At 44.4% G+C, this 17,490-nt stretch overlaps 1 protein-coding gene across 3 annotated transcripts; it reads right to left on the bottom strand.

Moving 5' to 3' along the window:
• Positions 1-1,352: 1,352 nt before the first annotated feature.
• HYKK (hydroxylysine kinase) lies at positions 1,353-13,594 on the bottom strand. 3 transcript variants are annotated; one of them, XM_061594843.1, is made up of 5 exons: positions 13,239-13,594; positions 11,428-11,780; positions 8,045-8,190; positions 2,457-2,640; positions 1,353-1,798 (listed from the first exon to the last, which is right to left on the bottom strand). In XM_061594843.1, the coding sequence occupies exons 2-5, from the start codon at positions 11,771-11,773 to the stop codon at positions 1,353-1,355; spliced, it is 1,122 nt and encodes a 373-aa protein (XP_061450827.1). In that variant the 5' UTR covers positions 11,774-11,780; positions 13,239-13,594. The 3 variants fall into 3 exon arrangements, with proteins under 3 accessions (XP_061450827.1, XP_061450826.1, XP_061450828.1); XM_061594842.1 differs by lacking the exon at positions 13,239-13,594 and adding an exon at positions 11,867-12,058; XM_061594844.1 differs by lacking the exon at positions 13,239-13,594 and adding an exon at positions 11,867-12,056 and having other exon boundaries at positions 8,045-8,187.
• Positions 13,595-17,490: the final 3,896 nt, after the last annotated feature.

The raw sequence follows: 17,490 nt of genomic DNA, 5'->3' as shown, positions 1-17,490 counted from the left end.
GCTGATCTTGTCAGGCGGCATACTTGGTGATACTGGAGGCGTTCCTTCAGATAGACTGGGCCGAAACCATATAGGGTTTTAAAGGTCAACACCATCACCTTGAATTGGGCCCGGTAAGCAACTGGTAGCCAGTGTAGGTCTACTAATACTGGGGTAATATGATCCCGGCGACGGCTATGCTTGATCAAGCGTGCCGCCGCATTCTGTACCAGCTGCAATTTCCGGACCGTTTTCAAGGGTAACCCCACGTAGAGCACATTACAGTAGTCTAAGCGAGAGGAAACCAGGGCATGTATCACTCGTGGGAGCAGATGCATAGGAAGGTAGGGTCGCAGCCTCTGTATCAGATGTAATTGATACCAAGCTGCCCTGCTCAGTGTCGAAACCTGAGCCTCCATGGACAACTGGGAGTCAAGAATGACCCCTAGGCTGCGTACCTGGTCCTTCAGGGGTAATCTTACCCCATTAAGTACCAAGTCTATATCTCCCAACCTTCTCTTGTCACCCACGAGCAACACCTCGGTCTTATTAGGGTTTAGCTTCAGCCTGTTCTCGCCTATCCATCCACTTACGGACTCCAGGCATTTGGACATGGTATTCACAGCCAACTCTGGTGAAGATTTAAAGGAGAGATAGAGCTGAGTGTCATCCGCATATTGGTGACACTGCAGCCCAAAACTCCTGATGATGGCTCCCAGTGGTTTCACATAGATGTTGAATAGCATGGGGGAGAGGATAGAACCCTGTGGCACTCCACAATTAAGAGGCCAAGGGTCTGAAACCTCATCCCCCGTTGGTACCTGCCTGAGAGATAGGAATGGAACCACCGTAGAACAGTGCCCCCTATTTCTAATCCCTCTAGGCGATTTAACAAGATACCGTGGTCAACGGTATTGAAAGCCGCTGAGAGATCTAGGAGGACGAGGAAGGTATATTCACCCCTATCCAACGCCCTCCTCATATCATCCACCAGGGCGACCAAGGCTGTTTCAGTTCCATGTCCAGTCCTGAAGCCCGATTGGAATGGATCTAAATAAGGTTCCTGCAGCTTTGCAACCCCAGGACAACTCTTAGTTGGAGCTAAGTATTTTCTGGTGGGAAGGAGGGAAGAAAGACCTGCTCCTTCTCTGGCCAATGGAATAAATTCCAAATTATTTGGAAACCTAGATTTTGGAAGCAAGATGAAATTATATGAAGGATATAGCTATATTAGCGTAATTTATTCAGGTGGCAGCATTCTGCATTTTCTGGTCATAATACCTGGAATTTTACTTTCGACAAGGCTGCATTTCAAACCATGTAATAGATGAGGTCCATAATCAGGTAGTCTGAGAGATTTCTGAGGGCCTTTTTCAGGCATAAGTTTTTGCAGTGCCAAACCAGATATTCTCAACAGTCTCTTGGCCCATCTCAGAGAGCATTATCAAGTGTCTCCATCCTGTTTTGGTTGTAATCATTAAGTACTCTTTGTTCTCGGGATACAAGAGTGTGGTGTGTGCAGCCATCACAAGAGACTGAACAAATCTCCCACTCACTAGGAGAAACAGGGAGCTTCGTTCCTCTGTCGTCAGTGGGATGATGCTTTCAAATCCTGCGAGGACATGGCCTCCCACATTGAGGGGATCCTTGCTTACACTCATCATGTACATGATAGTTATTGCGACTTCAAACACGTAGTAGCCATAGCTCATGTCGCTAAAGTCCAAAATACCAGACACTCTGTAGTATGGATTTTGAGGGGAAATAGAGCTGACATCTACTAATATATTGTGGTCATTGAGATCTCCATGATTGATACCTAAAAATGGGAGAATAAAGAAAAACAATGGTATACAATATAAGTAACAATATGTTGCAGCATTGAATGGTTCTGTTCAGGATTCCTGGCACTCCATTCTATTCTCCCCTCTCCCAGTTTTCTGTTTTCCCTCCCCCAACACTCAGCCCAATGAGGACACTCAGTCCTCATTGGGATTTTTTTGGGGGGAGTTCCCGCTTTTAGGGTGTTTTTTCCCTAGAGATTTTTTGTACTTCTGTAAACTGTAGGCCTTCTCCCAAACCAACTAATACCTCCCACTTGTCTGAGGGGTGATGCTGTTTTGACTAAATAAGCATCGGCACTCACAGCCTTAACATTGGACATGTTGGGAATGATCTATTAAAAATAATGATGCCAATAAGCAATAATAAGAACAATCCAATGCATGCTTATGTAGAAGTCAGTTCCTCTAAGTTCAATGGTGCTTATTAGTGAATGTGTAAAGGATTACAGTTTAATCTAAGTTTGGGCCCATTGTACACCTGAGCAGTACCACATCGCAGTGTAGTTAGGGCTAGTTCATTCATGAAAGACCACTCTCCCACCCTATCCCACCCCACTTCCACCAACACTCACTAAGCAAAATAAAAATAAAATACTAAAAAGGTCACCGGACATTAAAAATAATAATACTTACAGGGCCGAAAAGAGCTTAACTTTGGCAGTATTTGAAGTCTGAACTGCTCAATCACCTGCTTCACCACTTCCAAATATCTGTTCTGACCCAGCGCATAAATGTACTGCTCCAGAAGAGGGACATTAGCCAAATTCCAGATGAATTTACCTCGATGTAGACTTCTTGTCAATGGATGTTGAAATTTCTTCCATGGGGAAAAAATACACGGTTTCATGGTTTTTTTAAATCACACAGTGGTAACTGGTGACCATTGGGACTGGTGGGGTGGAACCACAGGCAGAGCCAACAAACACTACCTTTGTCCCCATCCTCCTGTTGGCTAAGTTCTACAAGGGCAACACTGAGACCAAGGAGGAGGAAGTGGACAGGCAGTGTCACCCACTGGACTGGCTATAAGTAAAAAGGCAGGAAGGTGGGAGCTGGCTGAGGGCAGACTGAAGTTAGTGGGGCAGTGCCACATTTGCCCTAATGGGCCAGCCTCTGTTGAGAGTGCATGTGATAAATGCTGCTGCTGCAGGAAAAGAAGACGCTGTCTCATATCCAGTCAGACCATTGGTCCATCGAGCTCAGTGCACTGAGCGGTCGTGGCTCTCCAGGGCTTCAGGCAGAGGTCTTTCCCACTCCAACCTGGAATGCCATTGGGGATTGAACCTGAGATCTTCTGCATGCAAGGCAGATGCTCTACCACTGAGTTTGGGTTTGGGAGGACTATTTAAAGTCCAACATTAAGGACATGCTCACGGGCAATTCTGGACACAGCAGAGATGAAGACAGAACAAGGAGGCAAAAGTCACCCACACTTCCTTTCCGGATGTAAAACAGAACTATGATAAAGGACCATAGCATAGTGTTATGGCATGCAGAAGGCCCAAGGTTCAACCCCTGGTATCTTCAGGTAGGGCTGGGAGAGCCCCCTGCCTGAAACCCTAGAGCAGCCTTTCCCAACTGGTGTGCCTCCAGATGTTGTTGGACCACAACTCCCATCAGCCTCAGCCATTGCTGAGGCTGATAGGAGTTGTGGTCCAACAACATCTGGAGGCACACCGGTTGGAAAAGGCTGCCCTAGAGAGCTGCTGGCAGTCAGTGAGCAAGATGTGCCGGTGGTCCGAGATGGTGTTTGTTTCTGTAGCGACATCCATGTACAAAGGACAACTCCCTATCCCAAGAGGTTTGCAATCTAAAAAATAGACACAGATCACATCCACACCACATATTTAAAGCACATGGCTTCTGCCAAAAATTCCCTGGGAATTGTAGTTTATCCTTCACCGAGCTACAATTCCCAGTACCCTTAACAAACTACAATTCCCAGGATTCTTTAAGGGAAGCCATGTGCTTTCAATGAGGGTTAAATGTATGATGTGGGTGTGACCACAGGCAAACAGAGAAATTGGGGATGTGGGGAATGCAGTCAAGGGTAAACAGGGGAAGAATATGCTATTGTTTTCAAACATGTATTTCATCTTTGATACAATAAGGTATCGGGACAAGGGGCTTGTTCCAGACTTCTCAAGAAAAGCAAATGTTGAGGAGGAAGGCACTTACACAGAGCCAGCTCCACTTCCCTCATCAACTGACTATCCTCAACTGCCAGTTAACTCCCAACTGACATTTAGCTGCTTATTCTTCATTGACTAAGAACCTCCAGTCAATCAGAGCCTGCTATTTCCCAGACCCTTCAAGATTAATTTACCTGATCCAGGTTCTGTCTATAACATTAAAAGCGATCATCTCTCTCGCACACCTTTCATAACCTGTTACCAGGCATTTCCCACTAAATACAGGCCTGCAAAGTACTCACAGCACAAAGCCTTGGACTTTTGGCACTGATAGCCTGACATCAACAGAGGTCACAGAAATCTTTTTCACAGTACAGAGTATGAAGAGAGAGACATATACGCAGCATTTCTCTACTTCACTGAAAGCTGTGAAAAAGTAATATTAAGAAGAAAGATGCCCACTGTTGAGCATGGTTGCTAAGTAACGGCGGCATGGCCTTCATTGTGACATGTCCCCCTGCTGGATGACTTGCCAGAGGCCTTTGGAAAGATCAGGTCTTTTGAGTGGAGTTGAGAGAGACAGGAGGAGTTGGATAGAGAGGGGGAGTTTGAGAGTTACAGAACAAGCTGGATAGGGAGCTATTGCATTAGAGACTTGTGGTGTTAGTTACAGAGTTATAGCATGACTCAGAGAGTCCTTCTATTAGCTAGAGATAAGTAGTGTTAGCTAGAGTCTTATTTTGTTAGAGAGTTATTGTGTTACTTAGAGACTTGTAGCGTTAGTCAGAAAGGACGGGAAAGCGATACAGAAAATAATTACATCTTTTAAAATGTAAGTAGGATTTCTTAGTAGTTTTTTTATTCTGGTTCTGTCACATTCTAGGAAGATTCAGAATCACAGGGGCCATTAATTTCCAGTCATGACTGGGTTATACTTTCAATACATTATCCTCAGGGCCAGTTTAAATGTTCCAGGTGAAATGCTTTGCTTTTTCTTTTGAGGTATATTCAGAACAAGGCCATCTCCACATTTTGGAGGGTCTTCTGACAAGATGCATCCAGCTCCTTGCTGCGCTGTCCACAAGTTGTTCCTGACTGCAAATTCATGTCAGGCACCCCAAATTCAGTGCAGTGATATAAGCATGGAGACATTACAGCCCTAGTTTCTCAGCTTCTCCCCACTCTGTCCTATGTTACTGAAGCTTCAGAACCTCTTAAGAAAGAGGTATGCCATGGATGAATCCCCCAAACCATGGAGGATTTGTTTCTTCAACGACAACAAAAAGCATATCATAGATGGAGAAGAAAATCAAATTCTGGCATTGCTGGCAAAAGTGTAAATTCAGACCCCTGGCCAGGAAGAATGAGACCAAAACCATGTCACTTTTGAGCGGCCCAATGTCCTAAGGATGGATAGGATTGGCTCTGATAGTTCAGGTAAGGAAATAACCTGTGCTGATGGGGAATTGTTATGAGGGCAACAAGAATGTGACTAAATGGATAAGGAGGAGGCATGTCTCCAATTCAGGAAGTCTTAAGAGGAGAGGCAGAGCATCCAACTTTAAGAAAGGAGAGAATCATTTCTCTTTACTTCTGTCCTTTCCCATTGTTTCATCAGTTCATTTGCCACTGAAGGAGCCAGAGAACAAACCAGACATCCAAGGCATCAAGCACCTTGAAGCAGGGAGAAAAGGTACCGCCACCACCTTCCTCTTGCTTTTGAAGTGAAAGCCTGGCACTTGGGCTACCTCAGTGCCATACATTGAGAGCACTCTTGTACCACTTTAACAGCCATGGCTTCCCCGCCAAAATCCTGGGAACTGTAGTTTGTTAAGGATGCTGGGAACTGCAGCCCTGTGAGGGGTCTCCTACATCTCTCAGCACCCTTAACAACCTACAGTTTCCAGAAGCCATGACTGATAAAGTGGTATACAAGTGCTTTAAATGTATGGGTGCACTGTGGTGTAGTACACAGAGAAGGAGTCATCAACGTGGCACCTGCAGGTGCACACGGGCTTGCAGAGGCCTTCTCTGGTGCTTGCAGGGTCCCCTCCCGCTGCTGAAATTAGGCTTGAAAGAAGCATTCTGTTGTAGTCAACAAAACAGGTTACAGTGTGTGCTTGGTTGCCATGTGGTGCAACGTTCAAGACAGTTTCTCTGCTTTGCAGATAGGCCCATGGGCCCAAACAGTTGGCGATGCTTGAGTTCTGCTGTATTCAAAAGAAGAGCTGTATTCAAAAGAAAAATAAAATGGCCCTTCAGGATATAAACAGGACTTGGCAAGCACAAGAGAAAAGGAAGGGGAAAACCAAAGCAAAAGAATGGCTCACTCTCCAAATCCCTTCCCACAATAACCCCCTCTTCCCCTCCTGCCTTGGCCAAGGGTGTGTCTGTTGAGATGGAAATGGACTGCCTTCAACTCGATCCTGACTTATGGCGACCCTATGAATAGGGATTTCATGGTAAGCGGTATTCAGAGGGGGTTTACCATTGCCTCCCTCTGAGGCTAGTCCTCTCCAGCTGGCTAGGGCCTGCTCAGCTTGCCACAGCTGCACAAGCCAGCCCCTTCCTTGTCCGCAACTGCCAGCTGGGGGGCAACTGGGCTCCTTGGGACTATGCAGCTTGCCCACGGCTGCACAGGTGGCAGGGCACGTAACCCCTGAGCCACTCCCTGTGTGGGTGATCTTTAGCTGGCCCTTGACTCCCAGGAGACACGAGCGGAGATTTGAACTCACAGACTCTGGACTCCCAGCCAGGCTCTTCTCCCCACAGTGCTATATTAGACTCTCTCTCTCTCTCTCTCTCTCTGTTCCTATGTTACAGCAGCAGCCGCTTCCCATGATGCTCTGGTAACATATTATTATGCTCTCCAAATGCCTTTGGGTGGTGAGAAGTCCCAGGGGTGCCATGCTGACACAGATTTACTTCCCTTTGGAAGGTCACTGGAGGTTTATTGGTATTTTATTATATATATTTACAAACATACACGTTGGGCAGAGGTGAAGGCACAGCTTAAACACTGCAACAGATAGACAAAGCCCACTGCTCCTACTTCAGATCTAGGAACGGGGGATAAATTTGATCAGTTCGCATTAAGATGTGAACCTACTGAATTTGCACTTCCTGAATCAATATGTGGACAGAAACATGGCTGCACAGGTGGTAGGGCACGTAACCCCTGAGCCACTCACTGTGGGGGTGATCTTTAGCTGGCCCTTGACTCCCAGGAGACATGAGCGGGGATTTGAACTCACAGATTCTGGACTCCCAGCCAGGCTCTCCTCTCCACTGTGCTAATTACCAAGACCTCAGATCTGTGCAAACCTGATCCATGGGTTGTAGCCGTCTAAATTCTACTCAGAGGAAACCCATTGAAATTAATGGACCCAAGTTCATCACATTCATTAATTTCAATCTGAGTTTGACTCAGTGTTGGATACAACCCCCTGGTGTCTGCTCTTGCTGCTACGCACACCTTGTCCAGAGTAGAGGAGGAAGGAAATGAAATGGTATAGCTGCACTACTTTAATATGCACAAACTGAAATGAAATTGTGGATTCACTTGACGTCCTAGTCATTTACTATGAGTTTTAACCATTTCTTTTTGCCTGAATATTTTTATTTTTAGATGTAACACTTCCTGTGTGAGCATTTTCAGCTTTCTCGGTTACCAAAACATTGTAGCCAAATATCTCAAAAACTGCCTAAAAGTTACAGACTGGCATCATCTGGTTTTGCCATCTGTGCATACAGAAGGTATTTAAAAAACAATGAAAAGATATTTGGCACATCAACGTTCCAGGTTGACCCTTTTGGCACCCAGACTACTGGCACTCTTGAGCAGTTCTGAGCAGCTGGGTCTAGCTGCCATATCAATTTCCCACAATGCCCCTGATGCCTTATCCCTCTGGTGCATTGCCGGATATTAAAATGGCAGCTAGTTTCGGTCACATAGCACTGCTTGTAGTCCTGATGGCATCAGGGAAGCCCAGGGGGATCCAGCAGGAGAGGAGGGGACCCATCCACAACTGATTTTTCCAGGGATCGCTCAAACCTGGAGCCAGCACTGAGGCATACCCAAAAACTCACCTCTGCAAGCGTTTTATCTAGCCTGGCAGCCAGCTGTCCAATTTCATACAGAAGAGGAGGGCTCATTGGGATCGTGGCCACGACTTTGCCTGGTAGGTAACTCAAGAGCCTCACTATGTATGCTTTTGGGGCAGAGCCGGTATCTACTAGGCAAAGAAATGTTATTTAGCAAGATTTATATACAGTATATACTGCTCAATCAAAGACATAGCTCTTTCTTTCCGTTAAACGGTTCACATAAAATGGTATCAAAGAGCAATTGTTTGTTCACCACCCTGAGAGCTATTCTGCTAAGGGCGGTATATAAATTGAAATAATAAATAAATAAATAAAATTAAAAGCAGACATTAAAAACAGTAATAATACAATTATCAAAACGTAGGTAAAGTCACAGCATTAAAAACTAATGTACACCATAAAATTACATGTCTGGGTAGGCTTGCCTAAACAAAAACAGTCTGAGCAAGTGTCGAAAACAATACGATGCAGGCACTTGCCTAATGTTATTACTAACTTTAAGTTGCCTATTCAAAGAGGGAACAGGTGACAGCTATGAAAGCCAAATGGAGACCAATAGGTGCATCTCTCAGAAAAGTCCAACATGGACAGCACATATTTGCATTGCAGATCAGGGTGGGTGGATAAGGGGAAACCTATGTCCCTCTAGTTGTTTTTGGACCACAACCCCCATAATGCCTGACCATTGGCCATGCTAGCTGGGGCTGGTCAGAACATAAGAACATAAGAAGAGTCCTGCTGGGTTGGGCCAATGCCCCTCTAGGCCAGCATCCTGTTCTTACAGTGGCCAACCAAATGCCTGTGGGAAGCCCGCAAGCAGGACCAGAGTGCAACAGTGCTCTCCCCGCTTGTGAACCCCAGCAACTGGTATTGAGAGGCATATGGACTTGGACAGCAGTGGTAGAACAACCTGGAAAGATGGGAGGTGGAGTCCTGCATATGGAAGAACACCAGTTCCCCAGCCCAGATTTAGGTATTAGTAACAAACACATTAGCAGATCATCACATATTCCTTTATAATCATCATGGCAAACTCATTCTCTGACTATGGATCCTCAGAAGAACACAGGAAGCTGCAATATACTGAGTCAGACCACTGATCCATCTAGCTCAGTATTGCCTATACTGACTGGCAGTGGCTGTCCAGGGTTTTAGGTAGGGAACACTCACAGCCCTACCTAGAGATGCCGAGGATTGAACCTGGGGCCTTCCGCATGCAAGCAGATGCTCTGCTGCTGATCTTTGGCCTTTCCGCAAATGCAGCCAAAATGGCACCCTCTACGCAGAAGAAGGAAGTGACAGTGGGGAACTCCAAGGTTTGAAGAGGTACAAAAATTCCAGAGGAGGAAAAATTAAGTGGGTGTGAGGGGGAAAGGAAACAGTCCAACGATAACTGAGCACATTCAGTGGCCAAGGAATACTGGCTGGCGGTTGAAGGGGGGGGGATGGAATGAGTATTTTGGAAGAGGGCATGACTGGATTTTGCAATAGTTACTGCTTATAGTTCTTTATTGTTATTGTAAGCTGATTTTTGGGCATACAAACATTGTCACCACATGTCAAAAAGATGTGTTCTGAAACCTCTTACTAAATTTCATCGTTCCATGTAGCCGTACATTCAGGAATTATTTGGGGAGAGGCAAGAAAAGGAGGAAAAGTCCACCAAATGTAAGATGGCAGCATTTTACATGTGCTCAGATGCATTCTTCTTTATTTTATCTCCAAGGAAGTGCTCTGGTGCTGAATACAACAATATCTGAGACCTGACTCAAATTGGCTTCCTTATGGCTTGGTGCCAGAATATCAATGCCAGGTTTCCCCTTCAAAGAATTCACCATTCCTGCTACCAAGTATCATTTACTATACATGTGACAGTTTATCATATCATGGCGGCTAAGGAACCCGAGCGAAAGGTGAACGAGAGGGGCAGAGCGCGGGGGAGGAGGGCGCCGCGCAACATGCTCGCCAGGATGCCTCGTGGCTTCAGCAGCAAAGATGTGTTTTGTTTCCATGCCAAAGCTGATCCATCTGTGAGCTGTTTCATCGCCTCTGCTGAGCGACTAGCTGCCCTTGCCCTCTCCAGTAGCCACCATGCTCTATCAGGCTACCTGCTTCCATTCCAGCTGGTCATGATAAGAACTGTAATTTAAGAACTGGTGCCTGAATGTGTTTTTTTCCTTGTTCTTCCCTGTCCCTTTTCCCACATGTGTCGTGCATTTTATATTGTTAGCCTAAGAGCAGTTATTTAACTTTTGTAAATTGTATTTTGTAAATTGTATTGTTTTATTGATGTATTTTATATTGTATTTTTATATTTGTGTTTTTTGTAAGCTGCCTTGAGGGCCTTTGGCCGAAAGGTGGGGTATAAATAAATAAATAAATAAATAATAAATTGCCTATAAAAATAGGTATATTAAGAGAAATTTGCTCTAAAATGGTGGAGATTTTTCATGAGGATTTAAAAAAAAATCCACAGATTGCTGCAAAAATGTGGAGAACTGAATTTAAAGCTGAAAAAATGAGAAACTGAGAAAACCAAAATTGTCAGAACTTTCCATCGCTACTCCCAGTTAAACAAGTATAGAATTGTGCAGCAAAGAGAAAGCACTTCTTCTCACAGTGCATAGTTTACTCACGGAATTCATTGCCACAGGATATGGCATTGCCTTACCTTAAACGGTGTGAAAAAGAGATCAGACAAATTTCTGTGGGAAAGGGCTATCAGTGGCTACTAGTCATCATGACTGCACACTTAACTACAGGATCAGAGGTGGTATATGCCTCTGAATACCACTTGCTGGAGATCACCAGTGGGGAGAGGGCAGTGGCCCTCCTGTTCTGCTTGTGAGCTTCCTAACGGCTCCTGGTTGGCCTCTGTGGGAAGCAGGAAGCTGTGTTTGATCTGATCCAACAGGGATCTTCTTTTCATGCTCTTATTTGAGGAGACAGAAAACAAAAATTGCACTCAGTTCCCAAACACTGCAAGAAGAAGCAACACAGGATTGCCTCTTTCAGAACTCAGAAGATCTTCAGGTTCATTCATAGCCACAAAAGCCCTGGGGCACAGAGTAAGATAAGAAGGAACACAGGAAGTTGCCTTATACTGAGTCAGACCATTGGTCCACCCAGCTCAGTATTGTCTACGGTGACTGTCTTTCCAGGGTTTCATGCAGGAGTTTCTCCCAGCACTACCTGGAGATGCTGGGGATTGAATCCGAGTCCTTCTGCATGCAAAGGAGATGCTCTGCCACTGAGCTACGGGCCTTCCCTAGCGGGGCCTATGTGCATGCCAACACTATGTCCCTTATATGACAAAAATGGCAACAGCAGAATATTAATGCTGGCTGAACAGACAACTCTCTTACCTATGGATTCCAGAAACATGATTTCACCCTCCTTAGTGAAATAGGGGGTAGCCACAGGAAACCCCTCACCATTCAGAAACATCATAACCCGGGTCTGTACCTCAATGAGTTCAGGATTTTGGCTGTCTTCACAATTGACAATTTTGAGGACAAATTCCTCAGTGTTCTCTCCTTTCCCTTCCGGCCCATTAACGCGCACACAGAAATTCTGATCATCGTAGCTGGGAAGCAATTTGACCTCAGAAACCTTTAATCCATACACCCTTTCAACCAATTCAGTGGCTTGCTTTTCACTGAATGCCGGCTTGTTCAGGCTGCAAGGGCGTTGATTGCTTTCAGAAGACATTGTTAATCTAAAAGGGAACAGCAAGAATGATAATGACAAAGAAAAGAATATCTAGATTAGAGTTGTACAGATAAGCCACTGTGAATGCAATACCTTAAATCAGAGAGCAAGATTCTGGACGATATTATCCAGGTATTTGTCAGCTGAATGACAGAAGTTGGAGACAAACAAAAGTTTTATTCTTTTGTTCTCAGGGACATCCTGTTCTGATCATAGGTCCTGCTGTTGAAACTTCTGGAGCAAAACTCTTCACTCCAAAAATGAAATTCTCTAATAACCCTTGGACTCTGTTAACTAGTTAGAAGCTCCCTAACCTTTGTGCTTTTAAAAAAAAAAACTTACATGAGGAAGCAGTGAAAACGGAATGGACTGCCTCCAAGTCGATCCTGACTTATGGTGACGCTATGGTTTTCATGGTAAGTGGTATTCATTGGTTTACCATTGCCTTCCTCTGAGGGTGAGATGCAGTGACTGGACCAAGGTCACCCAGTAAGCTTCATGGCTGTGTGGAGATTTGAACCCTGGTCTCCCAGGTCATAATACAAAAATCCTTCTTCACACTACATATAACTTAGGGAATTTGCGGCCATGGCATGAAGCAATGGCCCCTAGCTTAGATAGCTCTAAAAAGAGGAGACAGACAAATTTATTCATGGCTTTAAAAGGGCATGTGTGTGTTGTGTGGGAGAGAACAGATAATACACTGGGGTGATATTGGTTAAAGTCCCTTCATTAAGTGAGGGATTTTCACACATACTACTCAAACTGGTCAGCAGAACTACACACAGAGCTGGAGAAAGGCAATCCCTTAATAGTGTGACATTACAGGAGATAATGAAAGAGAAGCAGCATAAGACCGCCATTGCTAAAATGATTTTGACAGAACTGGAAATTCTACCAGCAGACCCCAGTCTAAATTGTTTCGTTTACATCGCTTGTCAGGCAGACCTCACAAAGTGGTTTATGTAAAAATGTATTGCAACAATAAGCATGGATTTAAAAAAATTAAAAAGTGTTAACAATAAAACGTTTGCTTAGAAGAAGCCGCAAGTGCTGCTTGTCTCTGGACAAGTCGGTTTCTGCAGAAGCCCCCAGGGGGGCAATTTGAAGAAGGAGGCCCGTTTTGCCCATTTCTGGGCTAGACAGAGATAGGGGCAAGAATTTGTGAATTTTAAAAACATCCTTATGAAGGTAGATACAAAAGCCCTGTCGCATTGTAAAGACTAACAAATTTATTATGGCACAAGCTTTTGGGGAGTACAGTCCACTGCATCAGATGCAAGAAGTGTTATCTTGAGTTGCAGGTACATATCTAAGGTCGGTGTGTGTGTGTTTGTGTGTAAAGTACAGACGGTGATAATCACGTTATGAAAGTGACCATTCACAAAAAAGTAGTTGATAAGACAGACATCCTGGCGTTAGTAGCTAATTCAGCCCACTCTATGTCAGATGAAAGTTCTCTTACCTGGGCAATCAGAAAAGGTGAGCTTTGATTTGTGCTGCTATTTCTTCTATTTCAGTTAGCAAAGTGCACAGTAAATGATCCGACTGCAAAATATATTTAATATATTAAATATTTTTAACTCGTGTATGCAACTGATTTAAAAAAATTTTTTTTTGCAGGATGGAATATCAGATGCTTTGCTTGCATGTGTGTGCACAGCATGCAATATCCCAGTAGGGAGCGCTGGAGTTCCTATAGGAAAGGATATTGGCCGCAGTTGAAGTTGTTCATTAAAAGAAGAGTTGGTACGAACGGTGCCCCGCACCCTCACCCTAAGAGCAAGCTTGCGTGGAGAGACTTCCCTTTAGGCAGTAAGGCTGCACTTTAAGGGGCTCCCACCGAAACTCATTGACGTTCCGTTTCTTCCTACCTATCAGAGCAGGAAATGCAAAGCTCTTGTTTTTTGTTACGGCCCAGGCAAGCTTGTAAAGAAGCTTCCGATTGGTTACAAAGCAAGTATGCCCCTCTGGAGACAAAGCATTTTCTTCCTCCTCCCAAAGTAACAGTAGGATGATTAACGAAGGCCATTTAAAACAAAATCACAAAGAAATAAGCAAGATTTGATCTTGCCAATTTATTATTTTTATTTCCTTGGGTGGGGAGGATTTTGTTTGCTTAACATCCTGCCTGATGAGGAGGTCTCTTGAACTTGAAAGCTTGCATGCTGTTTTGACATTTTCGTTTAGCTTAATAAAAAGGTATTAGTCTACTATTACTTTTGGATTTCAATGTATTTTCCTGTCATTGGACCAACAAATGTCCCTGTACTTTGTGCCAGAATTATCAGGCATATTAAAACTTTCAAACCTGTGTCAACAAGGGTCTTGTGGCATCTGCAAGCCAATGATCCATTAGCCCCTACACTACATCATTTTACTTACTATGTTATAGCTTATGTGGACTAGAGACTACTTAAAAGCCTGGCTGGATCAGGCCAGTGGCCCATCTAGTCCAGCATCCTGTTCTCATAGTGCCCAACCAGATGCTTACAGGAAGCCCACAAGCAGGACCTGAGCACAACAGCACTCTTCCCTCCTGTAGTTTCCAGCAACTGGTGTTTGAAAGCACACTGCCTTTGACCATGGAGACTGAGCATAGCCACTATGGCCAGTACCCACTGATAGCTTTATCCTCCATTAATCAGATGCAGTAAGTTTTATATTAAATTGGTACGTGTATGTGCAGAATGTATAGAAAAATCATAAAACAGTAGGGCCAAATAGCTGTGAAATGGAAGAGGTACCACCTGTAGCAAGTCTATGTCAAGTTTATGTGTATGTAAGATGAGAACAGTAACCATTTGCAACGGTGGTCATTGGTGATAATGCAAGCATTCCAGTTTTGCTGTTAGTATCTGTTGCGGAAGGGGAAATCCACATCTCTATTCAAGCCTAAACAAACAAAATTAAACTGCTTGCTAAGATCTGATTCAGCAATAAGTCTCCCTTTGAAGTTCCTTTATCAAAGCTTTTGGGTTGGCTGCAAAACGTCTTTTGGGTTAAGAATGCAAGAGTTGCCAGGTCTGTGCAAAGCTCTTGGTTTGACAAATCAGTTTTTGCATTCTGGATCCAAAATAAGGCCCCTCGTTCTGTCTCTAGCAGCCAGATGCCTGATGGAGGATGCTGCTATTAGAACAGGAGAGAGAGTACTGGATAAATGGGCGGGTGGATTCAGGTTTGTATTCACCACGGTTGAGAGTTCTCCCCCAGCTCTCCATATGTAGTTCACTATTTATTAATCTAGTTCTCTTCAGTGAACTGTGTTACATTGTTTACACAACTCTGGAAGCATGTACAGAGAGGCAAAGGAGCTGCTCCTTATCAGGCAAAGAGAAAGTGGGGCATATTGGTTAGATCAGGGAGGGCTAACGTGTGGCCTTCCAAATGTTGTTGGACTTCTATCAGACCCAGCCAATGTGGACGACGATCAGGGGTGATCAGTAATATAGTGGCAATCCCAGAAGTGCAGGGCCCCTTCATGATAGCCATGCCACGCCCCCTCCCTTGCTTGCTGTCATCTCCACACTCCTCAGTCCTTCCTGTGTGAGCCTTCTCACAACAAACGTCCCTAGCAGCCAATCAGCATGAAAGGGGCATGTGTTAGCTACTGAGAAGAGTATTCTCAGTGACCTACTCACCTCTGAAAAAATCAGCAGGAAAGGATAAGGAAATGTTAGAAGACTCTTCTTGGTGTCTAACACACTCCCCTTTCCTGCTGATTGTCTCATGGGATGCTGGAGATATAGGGACCCTGCTTCCAAAAACGTAAATGCTCTAGGACCCCCCTAAGAACCTGGATGACTACACCCCTAGGGACAATGAATATTGTGGTCCAACAACATATGGAGTTGCACATATTAGTAGCCACCCTTGGGTCAGATTGCTAGGCTAGGGTGAATCAGGTTCAAATCCCCACTCCTCCATGAAGATTGCAAGTGACCTTGGGTCGGTCAGTCTCTTCGCCTAACGTCCCTCACAGGGTTGTGCTAAAATGGGTGGTGGGAACCATGAGCTACTTGGAGGAAAGGGTCACATATTCCATGTTGTGGAACACTTTTCCATCAGAGATGTGGTTGGCATCCTTGCTTTTGACTTTCAGGTGTCTCTTGAAACTTTTTTCTAAATGCAGACAGGCATATATGCAGTTGTTTAAAAATTTTCTTGAGTAGCCAGTCATTTTAATGATCTATACCACTTTTAATATTGCTGTACATTGCCCTGATATTTTATGACGGTATAAAAACCCTTTCTAAATAAATGATATACATGTAACTAATATTCTAATGAGTAGTTTAGAGAAGCTCCCCAAATCACCAATTTCTAAGCCTTCAAGCCAGGAACAGGAAAAACAATGGTCCTCCAGCTATGGCTTGACTACAACTCCCTTTGTCCCTGATCATCGGCCATGCTGGCTGAGGCTGATGAGAGCTGGGAGCTGAGCAAGAGCTGGAGGGCCACAGGTTGCCCATCCTTGCTTTAAGCACTACTGCTATTTCCCTCCAATAACAATGGGGGGGGGCGACAAGCACACATCTGATCTTTGCCATTTTAGAATCATCGATTCATTCACGCATGTGCAAAACTCAACATCTTGCAGTTTTAACGTGAACTGAAGTGGCTGAAGAAGTAGTTTGTGGGCAACGTGAGTTATGAGCATTCTTGCTGTGGTGTCCAATTTATACTAGTTATTTCATACATGCAAGTTGTTACTGGATTATGCAGTCATCATCAAGTGATTAGCATGCTGTGTGAACTCCCTCCTGAAGATTCCAAGTTTTCTGGGTGATCACTTTCATGTTGTCTCTAAGAGCACCTGAGTGAAATAGTTGAACGTTCTCTAACTAGAACATCAGAAGGCACATCAGCCTTCATTGATAATACATTGTTATAGTTTGTGGGACTTGCACCTACATATTCAACACATTCTTAGAAGACACCATGATAAGTGTATCCAATACATCTCTGGGTCAACAGAAAGCTCAAAACCTCTCAGGCAATTACTGTTTAACTATTCACTGGACCTCAACTATAAATCTAAAGTTCTAAAAATGTTCTAAGGCAGGGGTTGCCCTGCAGAGGTTGTAACTACAACTCCCATAATCCTTGACCTCTAGCCATACTAGTTGTGATCCATAACATCCTGAAGGCACTCCGTTAGCTATCCCTGATCTAGGAAATGACGTTCTACTTTTCATGTGATTGTGGAAGTGGGTAGGGAGAGAGATTATGAAAGACTGATGGGAGCTAGCACGCCATGGGCAGTAGCTGGATTTGCTCAGTTTGGGTAATTTGCCTGTGCAACCAGAGTGGCCTATCTGAAATACTAAATTGGAGAGCAGAGATACAGCCACTCCCTGAAAAGACCATTATTTTTTTAAAAAAATGTAGAACGGGGTGGAGAACCTGTGGCCCTCCAGATGTTGCTGGACTACAAGTCCCATCATCCCTGGCCACTGACCAAGATGGTTGGAGCTGATGGGATAATCCAGCAGCATCTGGAAGGCCACAGGTTCCCCACCCCTGACTTAGAAGACCTCAGGATGTGACTGCTGCACCTTTAGCACTACCAAATACATATTATAAAATCTATGCCTCGGAGGTATGTTAGCTAGATGTGTTTACAACTGCTGGTGAGCCACTTTTCCAGAGTCATTCTATGTACTGGCATTTACCAATAAAGCCTTTGAACATCTGTGAAAATGCAGTAAGAAAGC

The sequence above is a fragment of the Rhineura floridana genome, chromosome 14 (assembly GCF_030035675.1).
Source record: "Rhineura floridana isolate rRhiFlo1 chromosome 14, rRhiFlo1.hap2, whole genome shotgun sequence".
Classification (NCBI taxonomy): domain Eukaryota; kingdom Metazoa; phylum Chordata; class Lepidosauria; order Squamata; family Rhineuridae; genus Rhineura; species Rhineura floridana.
This window is presented reverse-complemented; position numbering and strand designations above follow the sequence as displayed.